Source organism: Mauremys mutica, chromosome 8, assembly GCF_020497125.1.
Source record: "Mauremys mutica isolate MM-2020 ecotype Southern chromosome 8, ASM2049712v1, whole genome shotgun sequence".
Lineage (NCBI taxonomy): Eukaryota > Metazoa > Chordata > Testudines > Geoemydidae > Mauremys > Mauremys mutica.
Window position 1 is genome coordinate 92,856,236 of NC_059079.1, and position 17,245 is coordinate 92,873,480.

The window sequence follows — 17,245 nt, forward strand, 5'->3', positions numbered from 1 at the left end:
TGGAAGCCTCGGGGAGTGACCCTTTGAACTTAGCCATGGCTTCCCACATATTAAAGTCATATCGGCCAAGGAGGGCTTGGTGATTGGCCACTCTCAGGTGAAGGCTGGAAGACTCCTCAAATCTTTATTTTTGGAGGTGGCCTCGGGTTGTCCTTGCCTCTCCTTGTGGTTAACTGCCTCGACCACAAGGGAATTGGGGGCCAGGTGGGAATATAAGTACTCATGCCCCTTGGCTGGCTCTAAGTACTTGCACTCGGCCCTTTGGAGATGGGGGGCAAAGAGGAGGGAGTCTGCCACAAGGCATTAGTGATCTTGGAAACCCCTTCAGGAAAGGGTAGAGCCACCCTGGCAAGAGCCAAGGAACAGAGGACATCAAACACAGAGTCCGAGAGCTCTTCCGATTCCTCTGCCTGAAGCCCCAGGTTGGAGGTGACCCTCTTCAAAAGTTCCTGGTGCGCTATGGCGTCATCCTGAGGCATAAGTGCCAACTCCGTGGGTGGCTCCACGGCTGAAGTCGGTGCTCTGCACCCACTGGCAGCCAAGCTCCCCGCCCCTGCCCCATGTCACCTCTTCCTCCGCCTCCTCTTAGAGTGCTGCGTCTCCACTCCTCCCTCCCTCCCAGTGCTTGCCGCCACCGAACAGCTGTAGGAGCGGGAACGTGGTGCGCTCAGGGGAGGAGGCGGGGAAGAGGCTGGTCCGGGATTGGGGAAGGAGTTAAATATAGGGTGACCATACAGCAAGTGTGAAAAATCAGGACAGGGGCTGGGGGGTAACAGGAGCCTATATAAAAAAAAGACCCAAAAATAGGGACTATCGCTATAAAATCAGTACATATGGTCACCCTAGTTGAATAGGTGTAGGGAGGGAGTGGAGTTGGGGCAGGAACATTGGGGAAGGGGTTGGAATGGGGGTGGGAGGGGCGGGGCAGGGGGTGGAGTCAGGGCGGGGCCAGGAGCAGAAGGGGGTCGAGTACTCACTGGTGCCAGAAGTCATCGGCACCTGTGTCCTGAGGAACTGGGTGAGGCGGCCCCATGATAGCCTCGTCTGTTGATGACTAGGACGATGCCGGCGCTGGCGGGAACCTCCACTTTCATTGGTGGTCCTGCAGCTTGCTCCCTGGGGTATTGCTGGAGCCGGCGTGGGAGGCACTGGAAGCATCAGGATCTCCTGAGCTGATTGAAGGGCTTCAGGTGTTGACAGTACCTGAAGCTGGCTGGAGCCTGCACCACTATCCAGAGTCTCAGGCAAAGTATGGGATGGGTTGGACCGCTTGACTTGAGCTGAGGCCCGACTTCCCGAAGGAGAATTTGAGTTGCCTGGCACAGGTCTTGGCTCGCCCTCTTTCCCTTACGGGAGGTAGGCGATCTTCCCCTCACAGTCCTTTTCGGCTTCATGACCGGAGCCGTGGACGTTGACCGGTGGCAGCTTGTGGATGGTGCCAGCGGAGCAGTGCGCACAGAGGTTGCGGTGCTCACTGCGGAGTTGGACCTCTGCTCTGGTGCTGGGTGAGTGCCGACTCCATTAGGAGGGCTTTTAGATGGAGGCGCTCCTTCTTCGTCCTGGGTTTAAAGGACTTGCAGATACGGCACTTGTCACTTATATGCCCTTTGCCTAAGCACCTTACGCATCTGGTATGTGGATCACTGATGGGCATAGGCTGTTTGCAATGATCGCAGGGCTTAAACCCTGGAGACTGTGGCATGCCCCGCCCCCAGCTGAGTCCTGTTCGGGACTAACAAAGAATCTGAGAACTACTACTAAGGGTAACTAATAAACTACTAACTATATATAGGTTTTCAATGTTTGCAAGAACAGAGAACAAAACAATGCTAGCAGAAGCAGCACACGTTCTAGTACCGTCACTGGTGGCAAGAAGGAACTGAGTGTCAGGGGAGCCAGTGGTGCCATGCATTATCTTCTGTAAATATAAACAAACTTGTTTCTCTTAGTGATTGGCTGCACAAGAAGTTGGACTAAGAGGACTTGTAGGCTCTAAAGTTTTACATTGTATTATTTTTGAATGCAGTTATTTTTTGTACATAACTCTACTTTTGTAAGGTCAACTTTCATGAAAAAGAGATTGCACTACAGTACTTGTATTAAGTGAACTGAAAAATACTATTTCTTTTATTTTTACAGTGCAAATATTTATAATAAAAAATAAATATAAAATGTACACTTTGCATTCCGTGTTGTAATTGAAATCAATATATTTGAAAATGTAGAAAAACATCCAAAATATTTAGTAAATTTCAATTGGTATTCTATTGTTTAATGGTGCGATTAAAACTGCAATTAATCACAATTAATTTTTTTGAGTTAATTGTGTGAGTTTACTGCGATTAATCGACAGACCTAGTTTATGTCCATTTCCAATCTTGCCATATTAGTGAATGCATTCCACCTGAGGAAACTATACAAAATCTGAGATCTAGTGGAGCTGATAACAAGAGAAATACCAGGAGGGAAGAAAAGGAAATGCACAAAACTCAGTGTAAAGTTAAATTACAAAAGAATCTGAGAAGAAAATATCTGTACCTGTTGGAAGATGGTATTTCAGCAGGAAAATAAAACATTTGAGAAGTCAACATTGCATAGTCTGAGCAAAAATAAGGTCCTTAGTAAAGGTTGGTTTGCCAATGAAAAATACACAGGCTGCTGTAATATGTGGATTTCTTTTTTAATTTGCTTCCATTCAAAACAAAACATCATTACAGAAGTGCCCCTACAGAAGTGATCTCTTTACACAATTTATTTAACATCTTTGTTTTAAAAAAATGCATTCCATACGATGGGGTTTTGTTTTGTCAATGGGAAAAGCTATTTCCGTAACAAGTGAAGAAACGGAATATTCCCTACTGCAAGAGAAAACGCACAACTGATATTCCTGCCGTAAGCACTTGATTGACTTTACAAGACATTACCTGGTTTAATAAGCTAATTACACCACATCCCTCACTTGCTCTGGGACTGAGCCATTCACCTTGAAATTTAATACAGCATATGGAAATCTCGAAGAACACCATTCAACCACAATGAAACTAACCCTTTAACTGTGGAGTGCTTTCAACCAGGCCCGTGGTTTCAATGAGAACAATCTACAGGGCTAGGATTTAGCCTTTTAAAAATGTAATCTATTAAAAAAAAAGTATGGTTCACAGAGTCATCTTTATCGGGAAAGAAAGAAAATGTGTATAATTTGCACTGGCACAGCATCTTTCATCTGAGCAACTCACAATAATTCACAAACACCAGTTGACTACGTCCTGGTACCCCCTGTGAGATGGGTACGAGATATATAAAGTTCACTTCACCATCACTGAAATACCACTTCCGGGGTCGAATGTAGCAGGTGGGTTTTTTCTTTTATTAAACAATGCAACGGTGCACAGTACTTACTACACCACAGTTTAAAACATAAAGGCTGGGTTGCCAAAAGTGTGGATTCTTGGTAAATGAAAATTTTTAATAACCACTGCTATCATGTTTTCAATAATGTTTTTTATAATATACTGTATATACTCATTCATAAGCCAAATATTTTTGGTTAAAAAGTGACGCATCAAAGAACGGGGCTCAGCTCATAAAACGGGTCTACACCAAAATTTGATGATTTTAAACCCTATGGAATCACTGAATTGAATATCTAATACATTGTCGTTTTGTTTACCTGGAGTGTCGGGGGGCATGGAGTCCCTCAGCTCCCTGTGGCCGCAATTCACCGTTCCCAGCTACTGGGAGCTCCGTGCCTGTGAACTCTCCAGATAAACAGAACGTCCCAACCCACCAGCGGCTTACCCTGATGGGCCAGAAGCCAAAGTTTCCCAACTCCTGAAATATAGTGTTGGCTTATGAAAGGCTCATACAGTTTTTGCTATTTTTACCTATCCATTTTGGGGGGGTCGGCTTATAAGCGAACGGGCTAATGAATGAGTATAAACGGTAATTTGATTTTTTCTTTTTAAAAAATCACCAAAAAAGAGAAAAAAGGGTCCTTTTCTAACCCTTTGAAATGAAAACACCTTCAAAATTTTGAAATATTTAATTAAAATAGTTTTTCTTTTTTTGACCAGCTTTACTTAGGGTTAAATATAATGTATTACCATTGGGTCCAGTTCTGATCTCACTCACTCTACTTTGCAATCTGTGGGGTCCCACCAGTGTCAGTGAGATCAGAATCAGTCCCTAATGTCTACACATTAATTAATATATTCCACTTTCCTTAAAAATACATGCACCAACATTTCAAGCCATCAGTCTTTGTCTTTGCTGCCTCGGCACAGCTTTGCTCATACAAAGTAAACAATTATCTGCACATCTCCTGAGGTTCCCAATTACAGATGTGGTACTCCTCTGCTCAGTCACTCTATCAATTAAATGCCATCCCCTCGGAGTACAGTGATAATTATACGACCTGCAAAATCTTGCAATTGGCCAAGTATGTTTCATTGTCTTACATGTATCTCGAACAGCCCCAGCTGCAGCTCCGATTGCATGTCACGCACCTTAAGGGTGGTTTCTGCTTCTTGTGAATGTTTCTGGAGCAGAGAGGCTGTTTTTTTCAGGGCTTAGGTGCATTTGTTCTAAGGCATTAAGGAGCCCTGGCTCAACTGAACTATTGCTCAGCTGAATGGCCATTCCAAGCCCACTGGAGATGGTGTGGTCATGCCACTGGAATTCTGACTGTAATGTAACTTTCAATTGCAAGTGCAGAAAGTGGACAGTAAAGGAAGGCAAATGGAAATGTTCTTCTAATTTAGGGTCACATCTTGCCCTAAACCTTGGGAGCTACACAGGACACATATTTGTTAGAACCTCATATATATTTGAAAAGTCATCCTGTGCTGGCCCAGGTGGGGAAACATGGGCTGGAATGTACACTGCTGTTTTCCTTTAAAAAGAGGCAGAGCGTGCCTCTGGGTAGCAGAAAGTTCTACAGCACACGTGCTGGGCTGCAGACCATGCCCCAAGATGGCTGACCATGACATATAATCTTTTGATCTGTAAATGGCGCATGTTTGCTCTGAAGACACTTGAAAAGAATAAATATGGAACCTGAGATGGTATTTCCTGCAGTCACTTTTCTGACTACGGGCTAGTTCTTACCTAGTGTAAACCCAAGTCAGATGTTGGCACATCACTGCAATTTATAGGAAAAACCTGAAGCAAATAAATCAAACACTTGTTGGACTTTAGTCTTCGCAAGTTTCCAATTACATTAGATTAAGGTCTGTTTTATGTGAGGGTTTCTTCCTTTTACAATGCACATTTTAGGGATTAGAACTGTGTATTCCTAAACAGTCTTACTGGAAAGACAGAATGACATATTGCACTCTGCAGTCTATTTGAAAAAACACGTGTGGAAACTGTGGATGGGAAGAGATACATAGTTTTGCTGCATATGTTTTCTGTCCCAGAGTATAACCTCTCTGCTAAAAGTCTGATGAAGGGTAGTAAGCAAACAACTCCCCACAGGCAAGCAACTCCTAGTTAGTGCATGTATATGTGCAGTGTTTAGCCATCCTCTAATGAACTGTGGCTTTCCATAGAGATGGAATGATAAACAACACCAGACTGGTTTGGTTTTGTTTTTTTCTATTGCCATTAGAAGGCGGGTTGAGTCCCGATAGCAGCTGTTGATATAAGTTAATCATAAAAAATGGCCATAGAGGGTCCCGTGAAAGTTGGACTGGTGTGGTTCTTTTGAGCAGGGCAGCTCACAGGGTGATGCGAACCCCTCATGAGGAGCACAGCCCAGCTTTGTCAGCTTGGGAGGGCAGTGCAGGAGTGAGCCAAGAATCCTCTGGCCCCTAACCCTACAGTGGGAAACATGTATGGGAGCAGAGGGTTGCTTTTTGCTTTCTCCCATGCTAACACCTGTGTACGGGAGGAGCTCTCTGAAAAAATCCACAAGGCCACTACATTGTCCTCCTTTAAATCTCTCCTTAAAACACCCCATGCCTGGATGCACAACACTCAACAGTGGTTAAATGAAGGGGCAGCTGGTAAAGCTTATCACCCAAATCATGAACTGTCTCTTTGTTGAATCAAACCTTTTGTTTTATACTGTAAACTCTTCTGGACAGGACCATCTTCTTGGTATAACGTGTTCAGTCCCTAGCACTTGACTGAGGCCTCTAGGAACTACCACAGAGAAATAAATTAATAACATCAACAATTATAGCACAACTTCAAGCTGAGAGTTAGGATTTCTCCCCACTGCTCCCTTATGCACATGTCCAGCCCAGCTACTCAAGCCAAGCACTGGCCTGAGGCTTTGGCACTTAGTGTCTAGTACAAATGCCAGTACTAGTACTGTGTGCCGGTACTAGCACAGTGCCTGGTACTATCTGCTTCAGCGGATGAGGGAACTGATGGGGCCAGCGGTGAGGGAGGGAGATAGTGAGGATGGTGCTGATTGGCCAGCATTCCCCAGCTCCCAGAATTTAACCTGGAATGGCAGCCATGTGGAGCATCTTTTGGCTCTATGGGCGATAGGCAAGTTGTGCACCTCCCCTGGTTAATGTTTAATAAAAGTTGCGGGTTGCTACTAAAATCCATCCATGCATCTGTCCTCATCTCGCCGCTGTGTCCGCACCAAAGAAACCTTATCCCCTACTTGACAATGTATAATTCATACTCATCCATTATTTGGTGGCTGGTGAGCAGGTGCAGGGTAGAGACGCTAACCCAATACCCTCATTACCACTCTACAGTTTTGTTTCCCAGAGCAAGGTGGTGTCTGTGGGTAAGTGAGTTTAAAAGGGGCAGCGGAACTGTGCCTGGTTGCAGAGAGATAGACGCATCACTAAGCAGAAATCCAGGCATGTGTTAAAACAAAAGAAAAAGAAAGAAAAAATAAAACTACTGAGAAAATAGGAGCTCTAACATGCCAGTGCCAGTCTCAAGCTGCAAGAAGAGCTGAACTTTTCAACAGGGCTGGGATTCTTCTTAATTGAGGGGTGAATTAGTCCTATGAGAATACTGAAAGTCAGGCCTTTTGCTGTTTGTCACATTTGTAAAACATCAGACTCAAAGCTATTTTAAGCTTCACTGTCTCCTGTGTAGGATGTTCCTTCCCTGTCTAGTGACGCTGGCTCATTTTAACATTCACTAATATATTGGGGATTTTTTTTTACTATATTGTGTTCTTAATCATATTGTATTCTAAATTTTGTTCAGTGCCTTCTTTCTACAGCTTCACACCTCAGAGTTTCTTGCTGAGCTGATTTCATGGAATTATTATTATATAAAACTTATTGTAGCAATTTTTAAATTCATTCTCTTCTTCCCTTTTTTATATTCCTTAGCTGTGTTCTCTATTAACAGATACCCATTCCAAAGGCCTCTGGTGTGTTATGTTTGTAATGCATACCGTAGAAGAAGCAGGAGGTAACAACACTTTGATGCAACCAATTTATCCATTTAAAGCCAAATCCTACAGTCCTCACTCAAACAAAATTCCACTGGATTAATTGTTTTTTTACCTGAGTAAAGACTGAACATTTTCTGTTGAAATAGATTTCTATTGAAACTGTCATTGGAATAACACACTACACCGGAAACTCATGTGCTACCAAGGCCAATCAAAAGAATCAGTAGGCATCTGCTGGTCATTCGAAAACAACACACAAGCAGAGAGATTCCACTGAATGGAACATACGATCAGTGCTGCAGGCCTCTTGCCATAACAGAAGATCATGTGGAAGAATAAGGGGAACCTATGCCTCTAGATAGGTAAGTCCAAAACTGACTGCAAAGAGTTACAAAGGGATCTCATAAAACTGGGTGATTCTGCTTCAAAATGGCAGATGAAATTCAGTGTTGATATGCGCAAAGTAATGCACACTGGAAAAAATAATCCCAACTGTACATACAAAATGATGGGGTATAAATTAGCTGTTACCATTGAAGAAAGAGATCTTGGAGTCATTGTGGATAGTTCTCTGAAAACATTTCCTCAACGTGCAGCAGCAATCAAAAAAGGCTACTGGATTATTAGGAACCACCAGGAAAGTAACAGATAATAAAATAGAAAATATCATTATGCCACTATATAAATCCATGGTACGCCCACACCTTGAATTCTGCATGTAGTTCTGGTCACCTCATCCAAAAAATATATATATTTGAATTGGAAAAGGTACAGTGATGGGTAACAAAAATGATGAGGGGTATTGAACAGCTTCTATATAAGAAGAAATTAAAAAGACTGGGACTTATCAGCTAAGAAGAGAGACAACTAAGCGGGGATATGATAAAAGTTTATAAAGTCATGAATGTTGTGGAGAAAGTGAATAAGGAAGTGTTATTTACCGTATGACATAACACAAACACCAGGGGTTACCCAATGAAATTAATAGACAGCAGAGTAAAAACTAACACGCTTCTTCACACAATGCACAGTCAACCTGTGGAACACATTGCCAGGGGATGCTGTGAAGGCCAAAAGTATGACTGGGTTCAAAGAGGAATTAGATAAGTTCATGGAGGACAGGTCCATCAATAGCTATTAGCCCAGGTGGCCAGGAATGCAACCCCATGCTCTGGGTGTCCTAAACCTCTTACTGATAGAAGCTGGGACTGGACGATGGGATGGATCACTCGATAATTACCTTGTTCTGTGCATTCCCTCTGAAGCATCTGGCACTGGCCACTGTTAGAAGACCGGATACTGGGCTAGATGGATGATTGGTCTGACCCAGTATGGCCGTTCTTATGTAAGATATCACTAGGGTGGTCTATCCCTGTATTAAAGTTATTGAAAACTCCAAGGAAAACAGTACCACAGGGGCTAGCATTAGTGATTCAGTAGATGACGCTTGTTCCTCTCAGTCGGTACCGAACCAATGTCCTAACATGATATTAGGCAGCCGTATGTTGATGGAAATGGCATCTTTGAGATAAATTGTAAAAACATCTGGATAACTTGTGGCTATTAAAGATTCCATGGTACTTTTCTCAAGAGTAGGGTGCTAACTGAGATCCTAGCTACATTTTATTTTAGGTCATTTACATTTTATTTTAGGTCATTTTCACTTCTCTCTCTTGGTACTTCTATGCCTCCCCTCCTCCACCAATCACTGTAGCATCTAAGCAGCTACATAAGCTCCCAAAGCAATTGTAACTGGACAGGGTGTGCCCTTTACTTCCTGACTTAAATTGTTGCATGTTATTTCCTGTGCACTGAAAAACAAATAGTGGCTGTGCTTCTCCCCTGTGGTGGCTGCATTTCAATGTAGAATGACTTGAACCCTGTGTACAGTTTGTACATCAGATTATTAGGTTTGTAAAGATATTTGTGATCATTCAGGATGAGAGGTAATAGAAATATGATGTTATTATAAACTGAAATAGAGAAAAAATCTCTGCTGATATAAATAGCCATAGCTCCATTGACTTAAATGGAGTTTCATCCATTATTACCAGCAGAGAATATGGTCATGATGTACAAATGCAGCATATTGGCCAATTCCTATTATTTTGATTAAAACAGTGAGTTTTATAGAGAGAAGGAAGGCATCAGATTCACCCTCCGGCATCACATTTACTGTATTTTTATAACTAGTTGTCTAATTAAGCTGTATCATTGTTCCAGAAGTTAAAAAATCCCACCAGTAATGTCTGCATTTGGAGCCTGACATTACTGCTTCTTTAAGCTAAAACATAGCACATATCAATCATAATGGGATTGTGATGGAAGGTGACCTATCGCTTCTCTGTACTGCATAAACTATCCTTTAATTTCACATTAGTAATTCAGTCAAGAATATTTTTTTTAAAAAATCAGACTTTAAAAGACAAATATAAATTCTTCTTTGGTAGTGTTCAGTTGTAATAATTAGTTTCCATGAAATTACTCTTCAGAGGGATGGTTGCAATTAGGCCCTGAGGGCTGATTGTAATTAGTTTTGTTATTCTTATGGATATTTTTAAAAGCAAGTAATCACCTCCTCCAAATTTTGAACATTCCCTGTCATCCAACATAGCTGAACAAAGCAAGCAAAGGAAAGAAATCAGAACAGGAGATGTGGAAATTCAAGGTCACCTTCAAGATCACCTGTTATCAAAGTTCTCTTTTTCCCTCTTGTGATAGATACCTTGCAGAGGTGGTGGTATCCTGTGAACCGCAGGGGCAGTTTCCTTCTGCCATATACTACTACTCTGCATCCTACTGGAGCTACCACTCATGCTAACAGAAATACCACATAGACATAAGACAGCAGAAGATCTTTCATTGGTTGGAGGAACTCAATTGTGCTTCATTGGCCATGCACAAACTCCAGTGAGAAATTCCCAACATTGAGAGAGGCATTTAATTCACATATAGGAGAAGGGGCATCTATTTCCATTCCTCTTCCTTCTGTTTCTTACAGAGAGTTAGCCCTGCTGCCTACAACTTCAAATGCAACAACAGAGGTCTCAATAGAGGTGCCTTCTCTCCACTGCATTTCCTTCAATGGATAGGTCTGACATTGAGGCGCTGGAGCTAATTAAATCTAGTAGTTATATCTTCTTGCAGGATGAGTGGAAAAATATTCTATGGTATCTGCCCAAGGGAGGGAAATAGCATGCTCTCTGCATTAGAAATATTTAAAACCTTAAACTTCTCTAAGAAAAGATTTCAGGAAGCCACAAATGTGAGTTTTCTGCCCTGTCCCTAAGCTTCTCCTTCTCCTTCCACATCAGTGAGGGACAAAACAGAAGAGTACTATTATATCTACTCTCGTCTGTCAGGAAAGGGGAGCCATCTGCAGTCCGTTACACAGAACATTTCCTCTAGCTTTGACTCTCTACCTCATCCTGATGCTCCACATCCTGGGCACCCTCCTCCCAGCCAAGGCAGCCTGGAAAAGACTCCCTTAATAGTCTGTCCATGCTCCTACAAGTTTCACTGTTGAATGATGTGAGGTGTTCCAGAAGCTATGTATCCCACACTGACATAGGTGGAATAAAGCAGATGACTTAACATGCCTTTTTCACTTCTAATTTCTATAGATATACATTGCCTCCAAAGTGCTTCCCAAACCTGAGCGCTGGGAAAGACCTGAACCAAGAAAAGTTGGCCAAAGTACAGTTCAAAACAATTATTTTGTAAAAATGCAACTTGGACCCAGACATGGTCAAGTGGTTAGAACTTGAAACCTTTCTCAGGAGTCCTGATTCTGCTACTGACTTCTGTAGGATACAGGGCAAGTTGCTTAACTTCACTAAGCTTCAGTTTCCCTTTGTGTTAAAAGGAGATAAAAATACTTCCTTTGTAAGGCACTCTGAGGTTCTCTAGTAAAAGTCATCATACAGGTGGCTAGGTATTATTATTTTCTGAACATGATCACTTTACTTTCCAACAATGATTTCCCTATCAAATTACCTCAGTTTACAAATTAAAACATTTTTCTTACAACAAACAGAGCAGGCTCCCCTGCTAACAGGAAATCAAGCTGTGTTATTTCTGTATATCAGCCATAAAGATTTATGAATCAGAATGTAGTGACTAACTTTGCAGCAATGATGCATGAGGCAGAATGGAATGTACTTTGCTCCACTTAGTGGATGGAATCAAAAATGAGTAAAGTTGGCAGCTGTGACTTAGAGATATTCAGTAACAAGCTGATGTCTTTTTCTCATAGCTAAGGTTTAAAACCATAAGGTAATGCGTACCAAGACACAACAACAGACTGTCAACATCAACCCACCTTTGAAGCCCATGACTGACCTGTGGATGATGCGTCTGCTCTGGAGATAGTCCAGTGCCAATGCCAGCTCACAGATGAAGAGTTTCACAGTGCCTTCTTGAAATCGAACATTTTGCTGTAGATGATAACGCAGATCTCCTCCAAGAAGTAGATCCACCACCATGAACATGTCCTCCTCATCTTGGAATGAGTACCTGAGAGAGCAGAAACACCATGCTACAACCAAGTCTTGACTCAGGACAGGTAACATTCAAAGAAAAAGGGATCGAAAGTGCTGCCCTCAACAGCCACATCTGAACAAAATTAGTATAGTGCTACATCCTTATATGGAGTTTTGTCACTCCCACACATATGTTTGGACCATACTACGTTTTACAGACACATATGGTATGTATGTACTGCAATTAGACACCTGTGGCTGACCTGTGCCAGCCGACTTAGGCTCACAGGGCTCAGGCTGCAGGGCTGTTTCACTGCAGTGTCAACTTCTGGGCTCAGGCTGCAGCCCAGGCTCTAGAATCCTGTGATGTGCAAAGGTCCCAGAGCCCAGAAGTCTACACTACAATGAAACAGCCCAGCAGCCCGAACCCGAGTCAGCTGGTGTTGGGAATAGAATGTGAAATGCTGAGATTGTTTAGGCTTCTGGGACGAGCCGATAATGCTGGAAATTGTGTATAAAGGGCTGACCTTGGGCGCGCTCTCATCGGCCAGCTAACTGTAAATAGGATGATAAGTCAAACAGGTGTGTAGGATGTTAATTAGGATGGGGTTACAGCTGCGGCTGTGTATATTTAATTAACCAATTAGCAACTGTCTGATTGCTGGCCATAATGGGATATAAGAGCATGTTGAAAATGAATAAAGAACTCTCTGCTTATGAGAGCATGGGTTGTCAGACTCTGTCCCTGCTCCTCTGCGATGCAACAAGCTGGCACTGGCCAGCCGTGGGTGTCTAACTGCAGTGTAGACATAGCCTATGGGCCCAATCCAGAATGGTGCTGAGCACCTCTTGCAATCCTGCTGAGCTGAGGGCATTCAGCAGCACATGAGACTGGGTCCCTAATTTTTCAAATCAGATCAATGCCTGTGTTTGATACTGTAAGTAAGTTCATAGTATTAACACTAATCAGATTTGGGACAAATGTACTGATTACTGATGAAGACTTTATACCTATCTAAATATCTCTATACATCTTTACACATCTTTATATGCGTATTTTTGAAAAAGGAATTGGTTCACAGCTGTCATTATTTCTAAATAAGAAAGTAATACTCAGGATCAACAATCCAGTGCTTATGAGCAACCGTAAAATAACAAATCAGCCTAGTGCTGGTGCATTCACAAATGTCGGAAAGGAGGGAAGATCAGCAAAGAAGCAGATTTTGTTTTCAAGCTTCCAAAGAGTTATTTTAGGGAAGAAGGGAAAAATATATTTAACAAATCAAAAGAGACCTTGACAATACTGTTATTTTTCAAAGTGTGTTCTTTAATTTCAATAAGTCACAATGTATACCGGTGTGTGTAATTATGGCTGAATTACACACACTTCTATTTACATTTCTGTGGCAATTTCATGACTTGATTGATCTGGGCACATCTGTTTGGTTATCCAATTAACTACGGCCAGTGAGAGAGAGAGCAGCGGATCATACTGTGCAGGTGCCCCTGAGTAAATACTGGCACAAGAATACAGAGAGTCCCACATCATCGTACTGTGTACATACCTGAAAAAACATAGACTAGCTACTTGCTACAGATGCTATCAAAAGGTGATAGTCTAAAAGGAACAACGTGCCAATTTTTTTCTTAAACAGAAAGGGACCATCTAATTTTAATAGGAAAAGCAGATGTCTGACCCTGGGAATGAAAGCCATCCCTGTTCTAGTACATTAGCTGCCTGATTCCCCCATCCTTTAAATTACTACCTACTTCATAGTGGTGTTGTGAGGACAGTTAATAGTTATAAAGTGCAGAGTAAAGTTGTGTCTGAAAAGTATTAAAAAGCCATTTTTCTAGATGAAAAGGTGTTTCAAACATTTAGGTAGAAGGATACATTTTTTACATAGTAAAAAGTAGGTATTTCATTTGGGTAAAGTTCTGTCTCTTTTAAAAGCAATGGGAGTGAACAGTAATTTCTGCTTAGGATCAGGTCATGAGCCTATTGTCCTGACAGAAAGGAAATAAAGCTCAAATGCAAATATTCTGCATGTTTGACTGGACATAGTTAAATGCTTTGTGTAGTTTTAGGGTTATTTTCTCCAGTAGTGCCTTAGGGGCTCAGGAAATGAACTTTTTTTTTTTTAAACAATTTGTGCTTTTCCATTTGGCAAACATGGATTCCCTGTTTTTAACATGTCCCTTCCCATTTGCCTCTAAACTCTCAACCCCACCTCAGCCTCAGTTGTGCTTCCAAACCATGGGATTTGACATCAGCTTGGCCTTATTTGTGTACTCTAGTTTGTGCAACAGCATCAACGCTGAAGTCAGCAGAACTGTTGTACTGCCCTTGTTAATGAACTGCGGCTCATCAGATAACTATAGGAGTATAAATGCACAACACAGTGATTTTATATAGCTCCACCATCAACATCAGCCTTTCCTTGAAAATATCAGCCTCTTAATTCCTAACATGGCCCATGTTAGCCAGGAATAGCAATTGCAGAGGAAATCCTGCTCAGTCATTGTCCCTCGGGCTGAAGCATTCTTTAGAGAATTTCACTGAAACTCTAGCAAGTCTCGACTAAACATGCATGCACTGATATTTTTCAAAGTCTTATAACGTGGGCAAATTTGGGCAAACTGGGATGGCAAAAGGCACATCACTGCCACACCCTGCCAAATGTCAAGACCCTGCTCCAAAGCATGCAGGCACTAGAGTTTCTCAGCTAAGCAGTTAAAAAAATTTAGAATGCACAAAACAGTATATTTGTCCCCCAATCTCATTGTCAGAAAAGGCTGGACCATTTTTCCTGAAGTTTTCCTAAAAAATTCAGCCTGAGGCAGATGTCCAGCATGGGGAATTTCAGCCCAAATTGTTGAAGTTTGGCAAAGTTAAAAGTAACTGAAAACAGAGTTTTAGAATGAAAGTGTCAGACAACCTTAACTATGGGTATTGTTAGCTCTGCCTACAATACTGGGAGTCAAATGATGGCTCAAGTAATCAATACTTTCCAGACGCTGAGCAGTCAGTGCTCACAGCAGGCTCCTGAATATAGAGATGAAAAATGCCTGCTCTTATGCCAAGAGATTCCCCCAGGAAACAGCATAAGCAGATAGGATGCTAAATCAGGTTCTGTCTTTGCTTAAAAGCAAAGCAGATTGCACAAACTTCAGCAACCAAACCAGGTGGCAGAGTTGTGTAAATCTTCATCATACTGGAAGGCTTAAATCACTGTAAAACTGCGAGTCACAAAAAGCTCTGTAACACACATGAGTGCCTCTAAGAGTGGCTGATCACAGTCACCTTTTTTCTTTTACAAGAAGGGGTTTTTAAGTGAACGTTGTGCTTGCAAGAAGTTGCAACTGGACAAGGCAGTCCTGTGTTGGGCCACAGAACACATACAGAACAGGCAGTAGCAGTGCAAACTTTCCTCACTGCCTGCCAAAAGCTGTTTTGATGGCACTACCTCTGTGGAGAGGAGGTTTCAGTCTTTGGCTCTGCTGGGACTGCCAACGAGGGTTCCAGTTAGGGCAGTTTTGTGGTGTATATATGTGTCCACTAGAACATGGCATTATTACCATGCCTGGAGTGTGACTCAGATTGGCTTTATGGAGGACTAAACAATTCTGTTGGGAAAAAGGTCTGTAAGAGATAAGACCAGTGAGCAATTCAGCTGGTGCTTCTCCAGACAGGGTTCTTCAGTCTGTGCAACAGTACAGGACAACCTGGGTGTCTATGCTAAAAAAAGAGAGCCAATGGCTCCTCACTAACTAATCAGCCACAAAAGTCATCCTTCCACCTGCTAATATTGAAAGCACTTCAGGCAGCAGCATCTCAGCCCCAGAGTTTATTTCGGTTGGGAAGTCGGATATTTCACTTGTGTGCCCCCACATTAGGTAATCTCTCTCCAAATCCTCGACAAAGTCCTCAGTGTGTTATGAAATGGGATCAATCCCTTCAGATCTTGCCTCTCTGACAGCATTAGCTTAAGGAACATGGCCATTAGATCATAGGTGAGGGAATTAAGGGTGTTGCGGGTGCTGCCGTGCCCTCTGGCTTGAAGTGGTTTCTATCATATACAGGGTTTGCAGTGTGGTTCAGTGGCTATCAGCACCCCCACTATACAAATTGTTCCACCACTCCCACATTAGATGGATCACAAGCATGTGCATTTCCTTTTTGCTATTCAGTACATAATCTGAGGTAGGTAAATCCTGCAGAATTTGGGTCGTGCGGGCTGCAACACAGTGACTAATAAAACACAGACACATTATAATTTTTATGGTATGTGGGGAGTACTGGGCATTCCCTACAAACTGTGTTAGGATCCCCCAGAGCCACTAGCCATCATAATAGAAGTATCTGTGTTTCTCTCATCAAGGAAGGGTGCTTCTTTGTCCCCTTCTAATGACCGGGCCATTGCTACTGCCGCTACCTATGGGACACAAGTCCTTTAGCTCGTGTGCTAGAGGCTCATGCTTTTAGATTAGTAGCTCCTGGGTTCAAACCCAGGTTTCAGCCCATGGGGGTGGGTGATATATGTCCCCGTTTCAGCGCAGCAGTCAGTAGGAGTAAGAACGGCAATATTTCAAAACAGTCAAAAGGAGAGGGAGCAAATTGATTTGGCAGAGGGCAGCTCAGGGGTGCGTATCGTGCAGGTAGCGGGGCTGGTCTGACTGAACAGCACGGCCTACATCCGCTGCATATTTGTGGAGCTGTGCAGTTGTTTTAGGTTCAGAGTAGAACCCTAAACTCACCATTATTTTGGGAGGCTTGACCTACAAACCTTTCCTACAGCCTTATGCAGGATACAACAGGCATCTGTTCCCTCTTTCGAGTAGTCAGGAATGGATGCCAGCAAATCTATATCCGCTAATAAAAAGTTTCTATTTATGAAATCCATTCGGGAGAACTTAACTGTTATTATTCTGCACGTACGCTCAGGAGGCATTAGGGAATAATACAAAAACCTGTAAACAGGCTACGGCTGATCACTATATCCTGGTGCACTTGTAACATGTCACCAATGCAGTTACTTTGATGGTGCTAGGTAAAAAGTGGCAGTAAAAGCCAGCATGTATGGATCCCAAATACTCCTACATCTTAGAAGCCTGAGGTGGGATAAGGGATGCCATTTCCCCAGATAATGGTGTCAAGCCCCGGCTGCTTGGTCTACTGGAAACACAGCATGGGATTAGCAATCTGGCCTGAGCGCTGCACTGGCAGTGCACCTGCTTTTGGCATCACTCGGCCAATTATGATGGGCTACCCTGTCTCCTCCTATGTAGACCCAAAGAATCCTACCAAAATCAGGAAGACGACACAGCATGAAGCCATAAGGTGGTGTACACAGCTGCACTCAAAATCACAATTAACACAACAAATAGT

General features: G+C 42.6%; 1 protein-coding gene across 4 annotated transcripts in view; it reads right to left on the reverse strand.

Annotated features, from left to right (window-relative positions):
* Positions 1–17,245, reverse strand: part of STK32A (serine/threonine kinase 32A) — a 93,883-nt gene that overhangs the window by 41,637 nt on the left and 35,001 nt on the right. For all 4 annotated transcript variants that reach the window (XM_045028532.1, XM_045028531.1, XM_045028530.1 and 1 more), the window contains exon 5: positions 11,717–11,890. In XM_045028532.1, the coding sequence (XP_044884467.1) occupies positions 11,717–11,890 (174 nt within the window). The remainder of the gene's footprint in view (positions 1–11,716; positions 11,891–17,245) is intronic.